The sequence below is a fragment of the Bombyx mori genome, chromosome 11 (genome assembly GCF_030269925.1).
Source record: "Bombyx mori chromosome 11, ASM3026992v2".
Classification (NCBI taxonomy): Eukaryota; Metazoa; Arthropoda; class Insecta; order Lepidoptera; family Bombycidae; genus Bombyx; species Bombyx mori.
This window is the reverse complement of record NC_085117.1, coordinates 14,876,719-14,898,912: the sequence shown is the minus strand read 5'-3', so window position 1 is coordinate 14,898,912 and position 22,194 is coordinate 14,876,719. Positions and strand designations below refer to the sequence as shown.

The 22,194-nt window shown below is 36.9% G+C and overlaps 1 protein-coding gene, 1 long non-coding RNA gene and 1 other non-coding gene across 3 annotated transcripts; 1 reads left to right on the top strand and 2 right to left on the bottom strand.

Annotated features, from left to right (window-relative positions):
- Positions 1-13,604: 13,604 nt before the first annotated feature.
- Positions 13,605-14,343, bottom strand: LOC110386380 (uncharacterized). Its single transcript, XR_002431570.3, has 2 exons — positions 14,050-14,343; positions 13,605-13,973 (listed from the first exon to the last, which is right to left on the bottom strand). It is a non-coding gene; the product is annotated as an uncharacterized LOC110386380 (long non-coding RNA).
- A 127-nt stretch (positions 14,344-14,470) lies between these two features.
- On the top strand, positions 14,471-19,750 carry LOC693081 (extramacrochaetae protein; the record flags this gene model as incomplete). Its single annotated transcript, NM_001046834.1, is given in 2 exon segments — positions 14,471-14,926; positions 18,620-19,750. Coding segments are annotated over 2 exon segments (429 nt in total). The 3' UTR covers positions 18,662-19,750.
- Positions 19,751-20,755: 1,005 nt separating this feature from the next.
- TRNAR-ACG (transfer RNA arginine (anticodon ACG)) lies at positions 20,756-20,828 on the bottom strand. Its single transcript has one exon. It is a non-coding gene; the product is annotated as a tRNA-Arg (tRNA).
- Between the last annotated feature and the right edge of the window lie 1,366 nt (positions 20,829-22,194).

Sequence of the window (22,194 nt, the reverse complement as noted above, 5' to 3'; positions counted from 1 at the left end):
GAAACAATTTAACTGTTTTTTTTTATATCTACTTTTACTCTGCGTAATTAATATTTACATACGTACATTCTGGATTGGGAAAAAAACAATTTCCGTCACACTTTAAAGTGAAAATCACTAGAGCTTGAAAAGTAGATTTTAATTCAAATCGATTGCATTGAATTGTGACTGCTAATCGATCAAACACACGTTTTAAATAAAACTCAGCAAGGCTTAAAACTGCACGAGACTAAAAATAAAAAAGTTATGTTAAAAGGTACTGACACGTGTTTTTGTTAATCTAATATGCTGTGATAAATCTGCTTTAATGTCCAGCATTATTTTTCTAAAAGTTAAAAAAGTGTAAAAGCTAATTCGAAACACTATGAAAACTGTTGTAGCATTAAAAGAGCACCTTTACGACGAAGCACGCGTTACTGTTCTGGGCGGCCCGCCCTCATAGAGTTAAGAAACACTACGTAGGTAGAACAGTAGCGTAACCTAAAAATACCTATCCTAAATTAATATTTTAGCTCCGAATGTTTATGGCACCACGCAGCTAGATCTGAATAGTAGGGTAGTGACGTTTTCAAAGAAACTATGATTTGGACCTTACGTCTAAAGTGTAATGGGGAAATCACGTTTTGGTTACCATTGGCTTCAGTAACTGTTAAATATTTCATCAAAAATCATTAATTTATCCTGGTGAACTGATGAACAAGAATAGTATTTTAACATCGCGTTCGTTTATGGAACTTTTTAACAATTAGAATTATTTAAAATAGAAGAATACCTATGAGCATTGACCATTTTTTTAATGTGTTTGGTGGAAAGATATAAGTTAACTTATTAGAGAAAAACAGTTGCACTCAGCACTCATGATACTGTTATCACCTTCAAAAAGATTACTTTTTAAATAATAACTACAAGGAATATTCATGAAAAATTTAACATATATTTTTTCAATTAGTCTATATTTTCTAATTATATTTTGAAACCTATTTTTTTTTTTATTAATACCCATTATTATCAGATCAATTAATTAATTTAATTTTGATTGAATACCATCTGTCGTCGACCGTATGTCATACTGAGTGTTAACGTAACGGGGCTCCAAGCTCGCCGCACGTGGTGCGTAGACCGATATAGCCGAAACAATTGGCGTACAACAGCCGAGTACAACAACGCTTTGTCTTGCAGCCATGTGGGCAGGAGCATGTGCCAGGCAGCTGAAAACATCTCACAGTTAACGACTATATTCGATTCAGACTCACTTTATTAGTACGCACCACAAGGGACAATAAAGAAATCGACAAATGTAATTATTATTTGAGGCCGTCAGCGCAAAAGTGGCCTAAGCTTACCATACCTAGTTAGTATGGAAATAATGAGGTTCGATTTTACCTTTACAATACTTCGTAGGCAAAAAAAAACGCGCTAAAATGATGTTTACATGACTATGGATGAAACTAGGGGATAAGCCGATTTTGCATCAAAATTTATTAAGTTTTCAAATAAATTGCAATATATAAGCACAAGTATGAAAAATGTGGGTTAGGGCAGTTTTGTGCTGACGGCCTCAATTATGTCTTGAATATTTTCAATTCTCATTTCTTTTCATCTATAAGGAATCTTGTGATATGTGAGTAAACTACGATAAAAACATTTCAGATTGACTTTTCACTTCGTCTCAAAACTATAGTAGGTGATTTTTGTTTTTGATTCGCTATGATACTTTGTTACTCAAAAGATACTCTCAGATGTCTGCGATAAACTACTACGAAAACTACTGATGCTCCTCCTCATTGCGCGTCTGCCTTAGCTTATCCTTTTCCCTTACATTATCCTCAAAACCTATCACTGTATTTTTTATTGCCACTAAAAGCAGATGAGCGTGTAAGCGCTACCTACAGCTTATAGGAGATTGATGTTTTCAGACATGGGTTGATACTACCATCGGAAAAATTACTCCGATCGAGGCATCATCGATAAGATATCCCTTAATCTATATGCAACTGACCTCGATCTAAGCTATCATCGTGTTGTAGCATTTAAATGTCTATGGGCTCTTAAAGCACTGGGTGTATCTCGAGCACCTTCAGCTCTGAAGCATAAGAAAACTGACAAAATTATAAATATTGCAAATTTTTCTAACATTTCTATTTCCTCGGAATCAAGATCATCTGAATCTAGTATTAGTGACTGCGCTTTGTATATAAATACTACGACTACGATTTTACGATTCGAGTAATAAAAAGTATTAGTTTATTAGGGCGTTTGCATACAAAATGTAAGCGTCGTGACAGCTGTACTTGCGCACTACGCAGCTGCGATTTACGCGGTGTGAAAAACGCACTACTGTGTTTCACATACACTACTCGTAGATTTTTGTAGGGGAAGCTACACCTTGCTAAGCACTATACTGTTTAATCACGTTTTCTATCGCGAAAACGATTTGGCATTTGTTTTTATTTAGTTCGGAGTCGTTACGTTTTAAACTGGTTGTAGGACGTCTTGTGAGTATACACGGGTAGGTACCACCACCCTGCCTATTTCTGCCGTGAAGTAGTAATGCGTTTCGATTTGAAGGGCGGAGCAGCCGTTGTACTGTTAAAAGTGAGACCTAACAACTCATGTCTCAAGGTGGGTGGCGGCATTTACATTGTGGATGTCTATGGACTCCGGCAACCACTTAACACCAGTTAGACCGTGAACTTGTCCACCCATCTAAGCAAAAAAAAATTAAAAATGGTGTACGGCGTACTCTGAACATATGCACGCAGGTAGGTTACCGTATTTCTGCCTCAAGTAGAGTCATGCATTGCGGTTTGACACACATTAATACCGCTAAATTATAACTTAAACTTCGTACTTAATTAAAGTGACAACGTGCACACATTAAGTTATGGGCTCATCCACAAGGCTCATCTAATCACTTAACAATAGGCTTTCCTCTACCCATACAGAGCAAAAGATAAAATCGAATATCGTAGGTATACAAACGAAAGCCATTCAGATATTTTTTGATATAGCAACACAATCGTTCGTAAAATTAAATAGTCTACATATTTTTAAGGTCTCTAAATGTTATTACATCACAAATTGATTAAACCACATTAAGAGCCATTTTTATGAACCTATCAAGCGATTATTTTTATTAACAAAAACAATAATTATTTTTTCATTAAAGCGACGATAGTTTAACCATGTTCATTTATTATTTGGTAATTAACTGTAAAATATATAATGCTTATTGCAGCTTTATTCAAAAACTTATTCAAATCGGTATAATATTAGAATCAAATTTACTTACAAGTGGCCTTATGAAGTCAGTATTTGATAGTTTCAAGATCTAAAGCATTGTTTCTTGATAAAATAAACGAGTAGGTCTTCAAAATGACTCTTCTCTATCTAACCGACTAGATTTCCCGAACAAAATCCTAAACACAAAAAGTTTTCTCTCTATACAAAAAATATGTCCATATTTTCAAAGTAATATCAATTCATTAAATGAATAAATTAGTCTCATCGAAAGAAAAATAATTAAGCAATTGAAATCTGTAATTAGAGTTGTATAGTAATAATTTATCTTCTTTTTAGTGGAGAATGACAAGAGATGCTCTATCCTTATTTCTCAACGCAAAAACTTTCTGTAGCATCATTGAAAATTAATGTCTTCGTCTCAATAGCTGGTTAGTAATTAAAATACGTATAACTTCCATATATCGTGGTGACCTAAAGAATAAGATGCCTAATGATAAAGTGGCACGATTGTCAGTGTTCGAATCCCGCAGACAGGAATAAATTTTTAATTAAGAAATAGATACTAACTCGTGTTCACGATTGATTGATCAATGACTGAATAACGTCATCATGTGGATAAAATTAAATCCGCGAAAAATATAATTATTAGCGTAATTATTAGCGATAGGGCATGTATGCTGTGAGCCCACGCGGGTATATAATATCGCCATCTCCATTCTGCCTACGTCTGACGCAAAGAAATCACACAAACCGATTCGAAAGGCGGGAAGGCCGTTAATCTATACAATTTAGACTTTGACTACTGATCTTAAGGAGGGAGGCGATAATCACTCTATGATGTCCATGGGCATCTAACCACTTAATACTAGTAGGCCTGTGAACGCATTAAAAATATAATGAATAAACAGCTTTTTTTTAAAATTATATTCATGAAAAATAAGTCAACAGGATTCCACATTAGTTGTTTTTTTTTATACCTAAAATCTTATGATATTTTCTGTGATTATCTCACATTTACTTTACCTAACACCTATGAATTATGAAGTATGAAATATGAATTTACATTTCGTGAATTACATTTCAATAGACCAACATATAATTCGAAAAGTGAACCCTAAAACGTAACGCACAACAATAACCACAAAAAAAACACAACTATTGGGACTCGAACAGTTTCTACCGGCTTCAGTCAATAAAAAAAACTAACAAGTAAACCAATAGAGGCGTCAACTTCATCACAAAGGGATATCACATCATCTACAATTAGGGTCACGGAATAATTGGAACCAAAGGTTTAAAGGCATTAACAAAACTATACACACACGTCTCTCAGGGAATCAAGATATGGAGCCCTTATACATCTGGCTTTCACCCCGTTTTTTGCTTTATAAACAGTCAATGTACTTCAATTCAATAATACTTTCAACGGTTCATATGTGCAATGTAAGGTCTCGTCTAATAAACATGGCGATTTTTTTTGCATTATTTGTGAGATGTTTGCATTCCACGATAGCGATCTTTGTAACAACAATACACTTATAGCAGGCACAATTGCATTTGACGAATTTAAAACAATACCGTATTGAAAACGATTGATCAAAATCGGAATTTAGCATAACAACCGGAAATCAGAGATTAAATTTTCAAAAATCTTTGTACAGCACTAGTGCACATGACGTGATCAAAACTTATCTTTTCATATAATCTACCATGACCAAAGGTTTATAATAATGTGATCAAATTTTCGTTTCGGCTCCACGCGCATATCGAAATCTCTTTACGAATCATAATCCAATGTCCATTCATCAGCGACAACGAATGAGCAACGCGAATCCGGCTAATGGTGCTATATTTCCTTTATCATAGTATAGCGAAGTGCCCTCACAATACAGGCTGCTCCCACGCGATGTCACAACACCCTATATAGTCATGACCATTAAGATTAGATCCGCTGTACTGGATAGTTTTGTTTTGAAAAATACTTGTTAAGAAACATGGGTGGAGGCCTTTTGTGGCTGGTTATTTTTGCAATGTGACGTCATATGGGGTGATCCAATCCGCGTTGATCCCAGCGTTCATTACACTAACGATTGTGGGAAAACGGCACAGTTATTGTTATAAATCAGTGCGAGTTCCGTTTTGACATCACAATACGAGGTCTTTGTCTAAACACGTAACGGCTTTTGTGCTGATTGTGTGAGAAAGTATTCAATTGTACCTATAATTTTTGCTTTGTTTCAAACGAATAGATAAATATTATATGAAGCATATACAATACGTTTTGTTTTGTTTTTTTGTTTCATCTCACCAATGTTAATATTACCGACGTTCAATTCATTGTAAATCAATTGTTTAGTTACATTAATTATGTTTGTTAGTATGAACATAACGAACAAGAGTTTTATCTCTTATTTATTTTCCAAATTCTTCTCTTCGTGCCATAACTTCCTTTTCAGCTCTGTTGTAAAAGATTTTGTTTAATTTTAAATACTTCGTTCCTTGTTACCACTTTCAACAAGTGCTGTTTTGCTGTTAATCAAATGAATAAGAAATTCGGGTATAAATGATAATGACCAAGTACCATTTCATGGAATACTTCTTAAATTATAATGCATTAGCGTACTTTGAACCCGCGGCGGTAATCTAAAAAGTCACGTGGCGGTCACGTGCCTCCCCCATACAGCACCCCCGAGCCTTCATTACGCCGATTGCTAGGTATTTGTTCTCAACGCCCGCACGTGGTCATACGACTGAATATTAAATGCCTTTTACCCTTATTGCGAATTAAATCCCCCCATATAACAATAACATATTAATCTTGATACTGAATATTATGGTTATATTAAATTGTAAACGCATGTAGAATTAAATTGAACAGTGTAAGTGGAGGTCCGTGGACTCAAATAAAAAAATAGAATATAGGCCCTATTGTAGGTTTTTTTTTGGTAAAAGAAAATATCCGGACTTCCGCTCACGCGTTGGAGGCGATAGACTGGCTATGTTGTAGTTGAACCAATCTAAATCTCCTTTTTTCAACAGCCGATATCCAACGGAGGCAACGGAAGTAGGAAGCAGCGAGCTGATCATATTCCGCATACCGTACGCCTTGAGACGCCAGTCCAGCGGTCGTCGATACGAGTGATGACCCTTCCAGTCAGATCCACACCGATAGATACCATCCTGCTACCTAGTTTTGCGGCAACGTAGTCGCACAAACTAGTTGGAACGCTGAGCCCATTGAGTTTAGCAACACTCCCGGTCCCGGCTTGAGCCCTGTGAGCCCACCTACACGTCAAGGTGAAGCTGAAATAGCCTCTCAAGGCTAGCAGCATAGATAAGAAAAAAAAGGCTGATGGGATAACTGATACACAAATACCAAGTGCATCGTGATATTGTCCATTTAACTAGAAAACGCAAAGTTGACGTACATATTTTTTTGCAAAAACAACATTAATAAATTCGTGAACACGAAATAAAATTTAGATAGCGATAGGTAGTTTATTTTTAAAAGACAAGCCTCATTACTAATGCATTTATAGCTCGAAGAAATTCCAAGCAGTTAAAAACAAGTCCGAAACGATTATTAGGTCATTTTCCCATGACCTCTCCGCAGGAACTCAGACTAAAGATCCCACGGGTCGCGAGTTCACACAAGAACACCTCAGTCTCACGGTCGTCGCTTGTTCCAAACTATATTAAACCGTGATTCAGTTTGGGGAACACTCCCACGATATACACGGTTGAACATTAAGCACAGGTATGATAAATACATGAAATTTACAAATTACATGCCTTCAGACAACGCACACTTTGTACGTTCAAAACAGGTTAAACACGATATTTGTTGAATTTATTATTAAAGTAGACAGTGTAGTCATATCAGCATTCCAAATCCTAGATTGGTCACAGACTTGATTATTAATACTAAACTGCTTTTTAAAGGCTTCTTCAGTAAAATGTTTGGCCAATATATGACAAATGGTAAAGACAAATAAAGCTATTGTGCACTGAAATTTTAGTATCTTGAACAACATTCAGTGAAATTTTCATTGAGTTCCGATGAAAATAAAATTATTATGTACACTCAAATGTTTGTATAACTTTAATTTATTTAATTCATTCCAACTACGTAGGTAAATACTTTCTTTCAACCTAATAAAATTGCTATTTTTATCCCGAATAAGTTAATTACAACCTGCCTGTAACAAAAATCTAAGTTATGTATTCACCTCTCAAAAAAACAAACACTTCACAGGACACGCGTGCTCAGCTTCGTCGGGCGTGTATTGTAATTGTGTCGACTTGTGACCCGCCGCTTCCCACGAGTTGAGCCTTCACACGAGAAACCTTCGCTTCCCATCGGAACTGATCATATTCTGATATACATAGACGTTTGTATCGACCTTTTTAATATTATATTAACGCCGTACAAATTATGTGTACAATTTTTTGTCTTATATAACATGCTACTTTCGTTGTTCACAAAAAAAAAACTGTGTAATACTATATAACACTAGTAGATAAATATAAGACTATTTGTGAATTAGTAATTGAGTATGAATCTAATTATTTTAATTATTTCATTAGTTTATTAAACAGACTATATTTATTACTTATGAAACGTTGTCTAGATATTATCACAATGTTCTAATGGATGATCTGATATATATATATACGTTATAATAATAACCTGGCGTTAATCAATATACTGCTTAAGTGCGTGCAGATCATTCGATCTGAAAAGTAAACTTAATATACGAATGGTGCACGCGTCGGCACGTGCCGGAAAAGCGCGTAATGAGCTTGCACCTGCACGTCACGAATTATGGGATTTCTCGCGCCCTCCCGTGGGACCGGAGGGAACACATCAAACAGAATCGAACTGTTTACTCGGTCAATAAGTACACGCTCAGCAATAAGGGCTGGCTGATAATATTGCAAGAGCCGTTTGTGACCGCAGGCGTTATTACGTTTCCACTAACTGATAAATATAATAACTCAAATTTCCATATAAGATCGGCTAGGTGAAGCCTACAGATAATCGCTACGTAAACGCTGCCTTAATCAATACCCTAAGCATATCAAATTGAAGTTTAAATATCATTTGTACATGAGTTGTTTTTTTCATTTCAGATTTAGCAATCATTATTATAATAATATCAAAATTAGGTCATCTGTATAGGCTTGCCATATGCCCTACCGGTATCTATATAATTTTAATTTTAATTTTGAAATTAGTAACTGAATTCGTCTCTAGTAAACGAAAAGAAAAGAATAATAAAAGGTAATCACATCTGTTATTATAAAACACAACGATAATAACATTATAACCAAAAAAATAATAGAAATAATCTACCAGATCTGATGCTATATAGACCTTAAAACCCTGAACAATGCATAATCCGTTAAATTAAGAATTCAATTCTTTAGTTTTTTTGAACTATAGAGCTACATTTATGTTCTGAGACAACTAATACGGGAACAACTGGAACAATCAGGGTGTATCACGCGATGGGAGCGGCACGCGTCCGGCACTCCCACGGCACGCGTAGGGGTGAACGCTGCCTACGCCCTTTGTCTAATCACCAAGCATTAGGAGTTCAAAACTATATCGAACAGCAATTAACAAATGGGAACCTGAAATAGATAACAAAAAACTAATATAAAAAGTGGACATGCCTGACAAAGTAGAGATAGAAATCGGCATCATCTTGTACTTTACGAAACGCAAAAATCGTAATCTGTAGGCGATGAGTTTTAATCGGCACTAGCACAAAAATGCAATATCAAGGAAAACAGCATAAAGGTTTATAATTTATACGATAACAGATTATTCACTGGGCAATTTATTTAGCGATCTGAAATGTAAATAAATATGTGTCCGTGGTTCAATAGGTACTTTTATCTACGTGGAGTTGTGTGGTAGTTCAGTTTTTAGGGTAAATATTTGTGGACATGTGGGTGGTGGAGCTCACGCCCCACCTGGTGCTAAGTGGTTAGCGGAGCCCATAGACATTAACAACGTAAATGCCACCACCCACCTTGAGACATGAGTTCTAAGTCTCAGTTTTATAATACCACAGCTGCTCCACCCTTCCAACTGAAACGCATTAGTGCTTCACGACAGAAATAGGTAGGCCGGTGGTACCTACCTAACACAATCGCATCACTCGATACAAATGCACCAGGGGTCTTGTCCTTTACACCACGACTTCTATCGCGATGTATTCTAAAACCCAGGCGTGATATCAATACAGGTGAGACTTCAATCGTATGAGAGACGTAAGCTCGTGGGTCCTTCCTTCACGGAAATAAATTAAAAAACCAGACAAATAAAACTGTAAAACTATCAATTTCTTTCTAAAGGACAAAAGTGTTTGTATTTGACTAAATTTAAAACTTTAACAGTTTGTAAGTGCAGGAAACACAGCAATAAATTTCAAACTAATTTCACACTTCAACATTACAAAGATAAAAGATTTCATTACACCTGCACGAACAAAGAGTCAGCACCAAAGTTTTTGTTCCGTGACTTGTAAAAACACTTCGCCGATTGTCAATTTTCAATATAGCTCGTACGATTTTTAGGGTTCCTTTATTATTATTTTCTAATTATTTTTTTGCACTGATGATTGAACGCGGTCACAGCCCAATTATGTTAAATGATCGCCGGAGCCCGTAGACATCACAACGTGAGCGCGAAATTAGTCAGAAGAACTCATAGATAGGCACATCACTACGTGGATGGAATCACACGCATCGGTACAAGAGGTCTATGTCGAATTAGACTTTTTTTTATCCTACCTAGCCTTGAGAGGCTATGTTAGCGAAACCTTAACTAGTAGGTGAGCTCTCGGGGCTCAAACCTGACGACGTTGCTAACACGAACCCTAGCAAGAGCCGTGCTTCGCAGAATCTACCACCGGATCGGAAATGCGACCCACTGAGAAGATCCGGCGAGAAACTCAGTGGGCTGTGTCTGTGGGGAATGAGACTGAACGATGCAAGTCTGCGCGGAAAAAAACATTCGTGGAGTCTTCTTAGTGAGTATTTATTTTCCTTTTAGCATTGTCAACAAGCTTGCATAAAGTACTTTGAACAATGATCTGTAATGATTCCGGCATTTCCGTTTTACCATCGCAACACTCACCACTAGACTGAACTTAGAAACTACTCCTATTACATAATATACCTGGTACGTTCATCCACATAAAAAATGTTTGCTACTATACTTGGATTTGGAATGAACGGAGTTGACGGTGTTTCCTAGGTGTATTTTATATGCCTATCTTCATACGAGACTTTGAAGAGTTTTAGGCAATTGAGCTATCTCATTGAAATTGCTAATATTAATCAATATTGATGACCACTAACCATAATGTGGACTGTAAACTCGGCAGTCTTCAAATTCATTTAAAAAAATGTACATTTTTCTACTGAACCAAATAAAAATAAAACCTCTTTTCATTCGTACTGTCCATAATATGTACCTACCTGTCTATTTAAAACAATATCCTGTCAATTGCACTGCAGGTGCTTTTGATGCAAACCCAGACTGGACAACAAAGATGGACGTGAGTGGACAATAGGTTGGCTGTTGATTGTAAAGGACATCGGGCACCTTTGTATGGGACACTTACCTACAGCGAACAAAAATGAAATTAGGTCTGGTGGATAGGCAATTGAATCTAGTTTACAATGGTATAGGTCCCATATCTGTGAGCCGTGGGAATAAGGAGAAACTGGACATTAAAAAAATATATTTTTTTTTACTTTTTTGTGCAATAATTCAAGAGGAAAAAAGGAATAAAAAAAACATGTTTTTCTCTTTACTTTTATTCTGCCGCATCCAAATCTACAAGAGTTTCGTCTAAAAACGCCGCAGGTGCGTGAAATTCTTCTTGATATATAGCCCAAGATAAAAAGTATACCACACTGGCGATGTGCGCGCAACTCCCTACAGTGCGGCGGCCGTGTATACAGGAACAGTAATACCCTTCGAGGCTTTGTCTTCCTTGCAATGCCGGATTTATTAGTATATATGTATAATAGCGTTTTGCTCTTATGTGACGAGACTGTATTCTGCCTCGTATTAATATTTTATTTTCTACCAACTCTCTGCGATGGTATAATTCCATTATATACACTCCGTTTGGCCGCATGTGTTCATGGCAATAAGATTTGGCCAATTTCAAATGGTATAATTCCCAAGGTAAATAAAAATAGCTCGTCGTAAGTTAATTGTGGAAAATCTCTTAATTCGGGATTGTTTGCCTCTATCGGCGTGAATGCAACTCTTTGCCTGTTTAAGTTGTTTCGAATCACGTAATCAGCCAATTCATTTTCTCTATTTATATTCTCATTTATTATATTTATAAACTCTGCGGCATGAGCGTTATCTCTATATGGCTGATAAGTGGCATTGATAAGTGCTGCAGTTATTTTAAAATCAGTCATCATATTTGTAAGCGCTACATTAAAATAAACATGGCGGAATATTTTGAAGTCTTTTTTAAAGCGACCATTAATAGTCTCTGACTTTACTCAGGTTGACTTTACGAAAATACCACGGAGTGATATTTTAACTTACTGAGCGGTCATATTTAGTAATTAGGACAAATAGTCAACTTAAAATATGAATTTCATTTTACTTTTATTTCCATTTTCCCATTGTTATGAATTAAAATAACCACATAATATTAAATATGATTGGAAGCACTATGATTTAAAAGTGTTTTGGTTTATGTTCGCGACTTTAAAAAAAGCGGGTAAAAAACGCCCAATGATCTTTAATATCTCAGGTAGACGCGAAGACACGTTTTGACACCTAAAATTGAGTTATTACTGATGAACCATTCTTTTGTAAGGTAAATGTGCGGTACTTAGAGGTTAAGTCATTATTCATCTACAACTCGGAAAGTATGTATTTTTCGACTTATTTTGTAGATATAATATACGTGCATAAACAAACATTCAAATATACCTAACCCTAAAAGAGATATCAGTGAAATTAAATCAATTTCGAAATAAAAATAAAATAAAAACGAATATATATTTCTTTCGCGTGATAACGTACGATATTCGCTTTAAACTTACAACCAATAATTTATGACGGCTTAGTTAAGGCAAAAAAATCTGCATTCTTTAATTTTAAAATTGGTAAATTTCATTCCTTTTTTCTTCTACTACAGACTACAATCTTAAAATATCTAACAATAATCTTAATTCTTTTCTGGAAATATTTTCATTCACGCTATTAGAAACTTGTTTTAACTCTAACTAGCGATGAAATGAACGAAAACTCACAACGACTTTCATTCACGAATGCGAATAGCATTGTTTAAAAATATGTATAGACAAATCAACCAAAAAATGTATTTTAATTAACAACAAAATATTCCGTATATATTTTCTAGCATAACAGAAATTATAATCGAATAATGACTCTCAAAACCACACATCGAATCACATCACCGTCTGTTACCATTAAATTACGTTATTTGGACCAATTTATCAGAACACATTATCCAGCATTAAGGACGTGCTCACAGAAAAAATAACACGCTTTTTATAAAGCTGCGTCATACAGACGAAACGTAAAAATCGATTCAGAATTTTGTATTTCACTTTCATTACTTAAATTATCGGAGTCGGAGTTTCAATTCTATTGTATAGCTGTCCCACCCTTTAAACCTGAGCGCATGAGTTCTTTGCGGCAGAAATAAGTAGCATATTTTATTATAGTGCTTTGTGCTCCAAATGGGCATAAGGCCTCCCTGGCGGTGAGTGGTTACGTCACTCATGCACGTCAGAAACGGCAAGGACAGAGCCAAGCCGTTATCTACCACAAATCCAATCTGATCAGTAATACCATTTTTTGTATAAAAAAATACATACTATAAATTGAATTATTTAGGATATGTATTACATTTAAACCAGTGAAAATATTATATTCAACTCTGATCGTGATACACCTATAAATAAGCAGTATCATGGTGTAAACACTTCTTAATCTCAAGTCGCATAAGTCAAAATGAAGCAATTCACTACCTGAGTTCTTTACTCCCGCCTCCAAGGTGACTCGGGACTTTTTGCTGGCCCCGACTTTTTATACTCACCGTTTTATTATTACGATACGAGCCTCCGTGTGGTCACCGATTTGGAACTGACTAAAAATTTAGATGACTAATACGATTTAAAGAATACCATTTTGCATGAGAATTTGATTCGGGTATACCATAGATAGATTAATATGTTTATAGTTCACAACAACTTTGGTGAGATGTCTCCCATATTTACCAGTCTGTAAAAAAGTTATTATATGTATATTGTAAATGATTAGAACATAAATAAAACAGGGCTTTGTCGTTGTCGTTTTTTATTTCATTTTAGTTACATAACGTTTAATTGAAATGGATGAATAATTGCTCGTTTTTATGGCAACAGAGAGGTCGCTAATTTCACACAAATCACCGAAAAACTTACCGGAGTCAAACAATAAGGCTTTTGACGCAGGCTCCGTGTGAGCGCGACAAGTGGATGCCTTCACGTACTTCCATTGTTCGAAGACCGCTCTCCGCTCACCACCGGCTCACCTGCGACCACCCCCGCTAACACCCTTCCGTAGACTGATATTTTGAAAAAACTTTCATTTTGGAATTCCGACTATTTCAAATATCGACCTAATTGTTGTGTATCTTTTGTACTCTCCTGTTACTTCTATGACTTTGCTACAAAAAAATAATGTTTATCATGATTTCAAATATTGTAAAACTATACATGTATATATTATTATCATGTACATACATAGTATGCTCAATAAACTAGCTCTATGTCAACGTAGTTATTAAAATGCTTTGTCATTTATTATGATTGACAATTGTTACTGTATTTTCCTACATTACTCCTATAATGTAACCACAAGAGAAGTGTGCTTTTATGACATAAATAATACAATGTAATTTTACTGTAAAAATCATAAAAATATTGTATTCACTAATAAACAATAAGGTGGATGGGACAAAGTGCATGTCAGGAGCGCAACGGCCTTAGTCAGGGCCGCCCAGCGCAGGCAGACGCGGCGCCCGTAATCTGCCGCCATGGGAAAAATCAGGCTTCGGCGCCCCCGCCCCGCGCGCCCATTGGAGCAAGCGGCCCCGCCCCGCGCCCCACCAACCTACATAAATACTACAACGGAACGAGCATCTCCTCATTCCTCGCTCAGTACTCGTGCGATTAACACGTATCGCGTTGCGACTCTACATTTTTACCCAGTGTTCGTGTTCAGTGACTCAAGATGAAAGCGATAACAGCAGTGTGCGCGACCGGCGCCTCGGTCCCCGCGATCGCGAGCGGTCGAGTGCAGCGACACCGGGATGGCGAAAACGCTGAGATACAAATGTACCTCTCGAAGCTCCAGGATCTCGTACCCTTCATGCCCAAGAATAGAAAGATCTCCAAATTAGAAGTGATTCAGCATGTTATAGACTATATCTGCGACCTTCAATCAGCGTTGGAGAATCACCCAGCTGTTGGACAATTTGACGCTGAAGGCGCCTTAGCGTCGCCACCTTGCGCAGCGTCGCCGCAGCCCCGCCCTCAGAGGAGACCGCTAGGCCCTCGCCCTACGCCCAACACCATCCTCCGCAAATCACCCTCCACACACGAACACAGAAATCAAACGGTGAGTTCTTTATAAGATATATCATTCAACAATTATTCACTCTACAAAAATTCTATTTCAAACTTCATTGAAAATGAACAAGTTTAATGTATCGTTACAATTAGTTTTAATATTTAAAATGTAGAGCTACCGACAAATATTAATTCTCCAATCCTCAAAATGTACCCGATATAACATTAATAATAATAATGAGAATTGAGACTGTAACAGTTTCAATCATTGTAAATCACAATCTCTAGCACAACCACAGCCAGCAAGCCGTGAGAGACAGTATTGCATAAAAAAATAAATGAAATCGGCCGTGTCTGTGTTTTGCGCACACCTGCGCGTTTCGCAAGCGCGGGAAGTAAAAGTAGAGATGAGTTTCACAACGACACAAGCCACAGACTCAAACGATTATGTATTATAATCTAATTTCAATATTAAACAGCATACATTTCAGTAGAATTCTAATGAGGATTGAATGTAAATTACAACGGACAACAACATTTCTCGTGACGTAGAAAATTATGGAAATTGGTTAAAGCCAATATAAATACTAAAAGTATGCATCCATGGAACTATAATTGTTTTGTTTGTGTCTATTTCACCAATACATGTCCATTAAACTGTGCAATTACTGCACTTGATAAGTTTGACGATGAACGTTTCGTGGTTTCTGTATGACTATGATCGTTCGAGCGGAGAGGCAAATCATAGTCGGAATAGCTCTAACAACTAGTGTCAGTGTTAGTCGCTGCTCACGCATGCGTGACTGCTGTTTTGAATTTCAGCCTTGAAGCGCGGACACCTGCGCCGGCGCCGCGTAAACGACCATGTACTGACACACTATTTGAATATTCAACACATATTTATATTGACTCGTTTAGCATTCCGACTGACACCTGTGTGCGATTGTCGTTTCGCAACGTGAAGAACAACGCAAAACTCTCCAAGCGCATTGAACGTCATCACCGATGATTTTGATCCATTAACGGTGCTTTTAGGCACCACAAGCACCGGTCACCGTGCGAATTAACCCAACGACACAGCCCACTGAGTTTCTCGTCGGATCTTCTCAGTGAATCGCGTTTCCGATCCGGTGGTAGATTCAGCACTGCTCTTACTAGGGTCAGTGTTAGCAATACTCCGGTTTGAGCCCCGTGAGCTCACCTACACGCGTTAGAGTGAAGCTGAAATAACCTCAGAAAAAAACCCGATGATTGTTTAGGAAAAGCGCTTTCTTTACTGTTTTGTGGAAGATCGCTCTAGATGCGTACAGCAGGTGCATCCCTCGGGATTTATTTGAAGTTGTAGAGCAATGCGCGCTCGTTAATACTTGGTCGCGCCACGTAAATTTTCATCACTGCCAGTGTGTTGGAACCGAGGAAAATGTTTAAAACCAACGTGATTTAGGTGACGCAAGCTGCTGCGTTAAATTTACAGTAAAAAAAGTACCGTGCTATTGCGACACGTACATTTTCCTTCTTCCTCCTTAATATAAAATTATGTTCTACTTTATTTCATGTTATGTTCAATGACTAAAACGCCATATCACAAAATTTGACGTCAGAACTATACTTTGAAAAAAGCTACGGTTAGTGCCCAAAAACTCAAGAATGTAACGTCTAATGCTCTCAACTATGTGTGCAAAAGCGTTACCCATGTTCTTTGTTAACCAATAACATAATAGAAACAACAAACAACTCTTAAATTTATCGTGAAACCCATCGATATTTACGAATTTACCTTACCGCTTACTACATTGGAATGTCGACTAATCGGGCCGCATTCCTGAATAACAAATGTTGAGTATTCGTTCACGCAAGGACATCGGACGTGGATTTCTCGATCATCGTTTTCTATCTCACGAGCGAGATTCGGCCGACCGGTTGTGACTAGGAAAAAACGAGGCTCGGAGGCGATCGTGTCGGAATTCAAATCTCCATCGTGCGCGTCGTGAGGCGGCATTTCACGAAGGTATCTGTCGGGGCATCGGGCGCCGGTCACGACCATACACCACAGCTCCTATCGCGTACGTAATTATTGCCGCAGCTGTACCGCCTCGGGCATTGTCCAATCCGTACTGTCGGTCATTACTTACTTTTCTCATTATTCTCTCTCAAATTTTGTAATATCGAACTTGATGAATAATGATAAAATCCATCTATATTTTCTGCAGCAACGTTTGACTTTCTAATCTTACCGTAATAAGCTATTAAGTATGATGCTTAATGAGTGATATGCTTGTAAGCCATGACGCCCCTGTTTTATTACAAACAAAGGGCCTTCAACCCCTACCATGACCGCGATCCGTGCAATGTAATTTACATTAATCAGTATCGATGAAAGTATTGTCATTCGCTGTCGCATTCGTATATTTTTACTTATTGTCTGTCTATTGGTATGTCAATATTACTTAACGATCCAATTGCTGACCCGCATCTCTTAGATATCAATTTAGAAGCCCTTACAAAAACTGACACAAGATCCGTCAATTTCAATTACAGACCGAATCTTTACGTTTAAAAACGGAATGAAATATATTTCACAACATATGGTGAATCGGATTTGGTATATCTGATATTAGCAATCAGTGCAGGCGTACTTACGCCTACGCATCGCGTCCGTCCGCCGAGCGACACTAACGAGCAGCCAGGTGTCCGCGCCCACGCTTTCCCGCTCCTCGGAATATCTTTGTCTCCTCGACTCGCGCCTCGCACATAAATCGCGTCTGTGAAAGTTTACGAGTACCTTCATGTTTCCCCGAAGTAATAAACCGCAGAGCGAACACTGATAGCGGACAATGCAACTCCACCACACAACTCCAATGTCTCGGCGAAGCTCTGCACACGTGCAACGATTTCGCCGGCCGTTCAGATTCCATTGCGATGGATCGATCGAGGGCATTGTGCTGCTAACGGTCGCTCGCAGCTGCGTGTGAACACACGTGACGGCGCCGGTGGCCGGATAGCTAAATAAATGCGACGAACACTGAACATACCTATTCATTATTCTACAAATAATGCTCATCACATAATGGGATTTCACGTGCGGGCTCTCGCGAAGTCCCGATACGTTTGGGACATGTGTGCTCTCCCTTTGGTATGTATCCGTAAATAGGGTGTAGCCACGTGCGGCCGCTCAGCTGCGATGCGGATGTACGCGGACGGGAAGCGGTAATCCAACACTTTGCCACTCTGAAACTAACATCAAAATTGCCACTGCCAATCGTTATAACCAGACAACGAAATCGTTCACCTTTCCTATGTCGTTATTGACATGCCAGACCCTAAAATACGATCTCAATCGGGGAGGCCAAAAAGTCCTATTGTTTGGTCAGTAATAAATTAAAACAATGTCGAAACACGGCGCATATGTGATGACAGATGGCCGGACGCGGGCGGGATGTGCATGTATGTGTACAATCGGTACTATTTGACGCAATCACTTAATATGAAAAACAAGGGCGGATTAACCAGAAGCAATAAATGAAAATTGCCTACCTAATACTAAACCAGCTATTCCTAAATATCAGTTGCAATTCAATCACAAAATCCGTCAAATATTTTTGTACGAATCTTTCCAAAAAATGGTAGCTCTACATTCATGAGGAGTCTTAAAATTCGTATGTCTTAAGATTTTTATTTACGTAAAAAAAAAAACTTAACTCCTGTTTCCAACTGTCTTAATATTATTTTTCATTTGTTACAGGCACCAGAAAAACAAAACCAACCTGACAGGCCGTCGTGTTAAATGCAACCTAGGTTAAGACTTATTTATGGTTAATATTAATAAATATACCTCGAAGCGGCCAGCGTTGCCATGGGAGGCTCCAGACGCTTGGGAGAACAGAAGCCTCCGAACTTCAGTTCCAGTGAAGATCATCTTTCGATGATATCCTATGTACGATCTCGTTACGATCAATATATGTACTTCTCTATAAATAATTATCATTTTGTGGCATTACACAGTGAAGACTTGAGCATCGCAATGCAATGACCGTCAGTCGCTGATTTCGACACGGGTTGTTTTGTTATGATTTGTGTAAAAGCTTTACTAGGTAGTTCGTAGTCTATCTATGTAAATTATCATATTATTATTGTAAATAAAGAAATAGTGATTTTGTAAAAACATAATGATTCTATTCTTAAATATATTTTAGAACAACACAATGTAAAAAAAAAAAACAGAACTTTTCTGATCAATTAAACTTAGGTTTTTAGTTAAAAACGGATCTTCCATTAATATCAAAGATGTGAACCGATTTTAAGTTGGTTTACGTATATTAATTTTATTATTTAAAAAGATATAATTTGAGTGTGATTTTGCGTGGCAATTTGTTGCTATTAGTAAATACGATATATTATTTGTATGTAAGTGCTGAACGCGGAATTATTTTTGTTAAATTATGATTTGCGTTAGCACCACTAGTATATGTAAATATTGTAAGTGAAGACGAATACGAAGATTTAGCAAAAAAAAAAGATGATTCGGAAACTATTGTGGTTTATTTGAGTCTAAGGTGGAAATGCTTTAATTAAACCTACTGTATACTTGTGGTGTATTATAATTTAAATAGACTGTTATAATTTTAGTTGATGCGTTAATAATGTTCGGAATATGTATTGTTATATTGTGGGGTAATTAGTGGTGCACATGTACAAACTCCTCAAGCAACTAGTTTCACACACGATTTTTGTCACAAATTACATGAAACTGACGTACTGTAATTTCACTAAGTTTAATAATCCTTGTTACTAATTAGTTTTTTTTGTCAATTATATTTTGCACTGATTTTTTAATAGGTACCGATAAAACAGAAAATAAACATGTCTAAAAATACTTTGCATATTTATTTCCGAATTCCTCATTTTAATGGTATTTGCATTCGATTATACCACAATCCGTCGTTAATTACATACATATCCAACCATGATCTTAAATATTTGAATGGCCTAAAGAAAAAATTATGACTTTGATTATTGAGTCCAAAATATGCTTCGCTCAGAATGAGATATGCCTAACTAATATTATATGGTCTAATAAGCTTTGACTAACTAAAAAATTTAAAACAATAATAATAATGACTTTCATCAATAACCTCCTCCTCCTCGAGTCGTGTTCCTCATGTCTGAGGGTCGTGACCACCATCACCCATAAGCTTCAATCTTAGGATCTTTTTCCACTTTCCCCTGTCCACGGCGTCATGCAGCGCGCTGTACACTATGCTATGTATCAATAACCTAGATACATAGCATTTGTCTCCTAAAAAATAAAGTTTATCTTGATCAAGTCACGAGCACGCCAATGGCACGTGATAACTCCACAACCAAAACTACTCTACAACGTATTCTCCATAACATACATTTGTTTCATGTATGATAAAGTGGAAGATTTTATTTAAATAATACAATTATTTCTGAGGAATAAAACAAGACTTGAAAATATTTGTTCGTTTATCGTTCAACAATTGTTCTTGGTTATTTTTCATCAATCAACACGGATGCGAATGATCACGCGATTGCATCACGGCCAATTATCGCAACTACAATATTTGATCAGCTGTGTTGGCGCTGGCTTATAAACTACACACACAAAAAGAGACTATATTTTTAAAGCAGCTAGAGCGATATGGTGGTGGCAAATGTAAGTGAATCAGATCAACCTAATATAAGCCGTAAGTCAAAAGTACTAAAGTCGAAATTAATAGTTTCGTAAACAACTGGTAAACGAGGACGAATGTTTGTTCAATAAATATTAACAGAATGCCGTCATTGCTGTACACAATACACCTAATTACAAAAGTTAAGTAAATGTGAATAAAACAAAGGGCAAAAAGAATTTAAGCGACCCTGCCAGGATTCGAACCTGGAATCTTCTGATCCGTAGTCAGACGCGTTATCCGTTGCGCCACAGGGCCCATAACAACAGTAATTGAAATACGTTATTGGTCTGCAAAAAGAATGTTCTTTTTAAATATATTTTTAATTGAATACGCTATATTTAAAAACTCGAAATAGTCTTTAACCATATATTTTGAAATTATAAGATAATATAATATGCGAGTTTACAATAATCGTATTAAAGTTAATTAATGAATAAATCCGAGATTTCTGTTTGCGCTATTTTCGTACGGAACCCATAAAAAAAATGTATTTAAATATATTTTTAGTTGAATACTTTATATTTATAAACTCAAAATAGTCTATAACCATATATTTTGAAATTATAAGATAGTATGTTAAGCGGGTTTACAATAATCGTATTAAAGTTATTTAATGAGTAAATCCGAGATTTCGGTTTGCGCTATTTGCGTACGGAACCCATAAAAAAAGCTTTTGAGAACACGTAATTCCAATCAACCCTCAGACACAGCCCACTGAGTTTCTCGCCGGATCTTCTCAGTGGGTCGCGTTTCCGATCCGGTGGTAGATTCTGCGAAGCACTGCTCTTGCTAGGGTCAGTGTTAGAAACACTCCGGTTTGAGCCTCGTGAGCTCACCTACTAGTTAAGGTTACGCTGATATAGCCTCACAAGGCTATCAGCCTAGGTAAGAAAAAAAATGCAATCAAACGAATCTATGTACTAATTGTGTTTAGATAGAACCGATCGCTCGCATATATACGAGTCGTCTATTATCAAAGGTGGCAATCTGTGCATTTGGACAAAAAAATGTTATTGATATGTCAATACAGATTGATTTGAATATAATCGTCTCCTTCAAAGAATACGGTTCAAAACCTGCATTAAATAAAGGTTAATACTTAACCTGTTATTTATCTAAGATGTCGTTCAGAAGAGTTTTGTGACTGCCAATGGAATACAAAGTCAATAATTCGTTTTTCTGATTTACCAATAATTGTCCAAAGTCACATTGCCGGCTTTGATACTAGTCGACTCATACGTCAGTGCCACGTACTTATTAAGCAAAAAGTTGATTCGTAAATAAATACGCTTGCACTTAATGATCGAAGGTCGTGTACCGGTGCGGGCACACCTGCATAATCGTGTTAGCCATTATCGAACACTGATAACGTTATCGCATTACCGAACGTAACCACTTACGGTATTCGATTGTTTCGTGTTTGACAATTTCGTTTTAGTGCCGCTGCCACGCAATGACAAATCATTACGTAGGTATATCTATACTAACTAGTGGTCCCGCAGTAGTCGAAATTCTACTATAATTAATTGAAATTTTATTTATAAACATTATTATGGTTCTATTGTCAAACACTGTTAGACTTCTTTAATATAATCACAGATTTCGCCAAGACTACACTTTA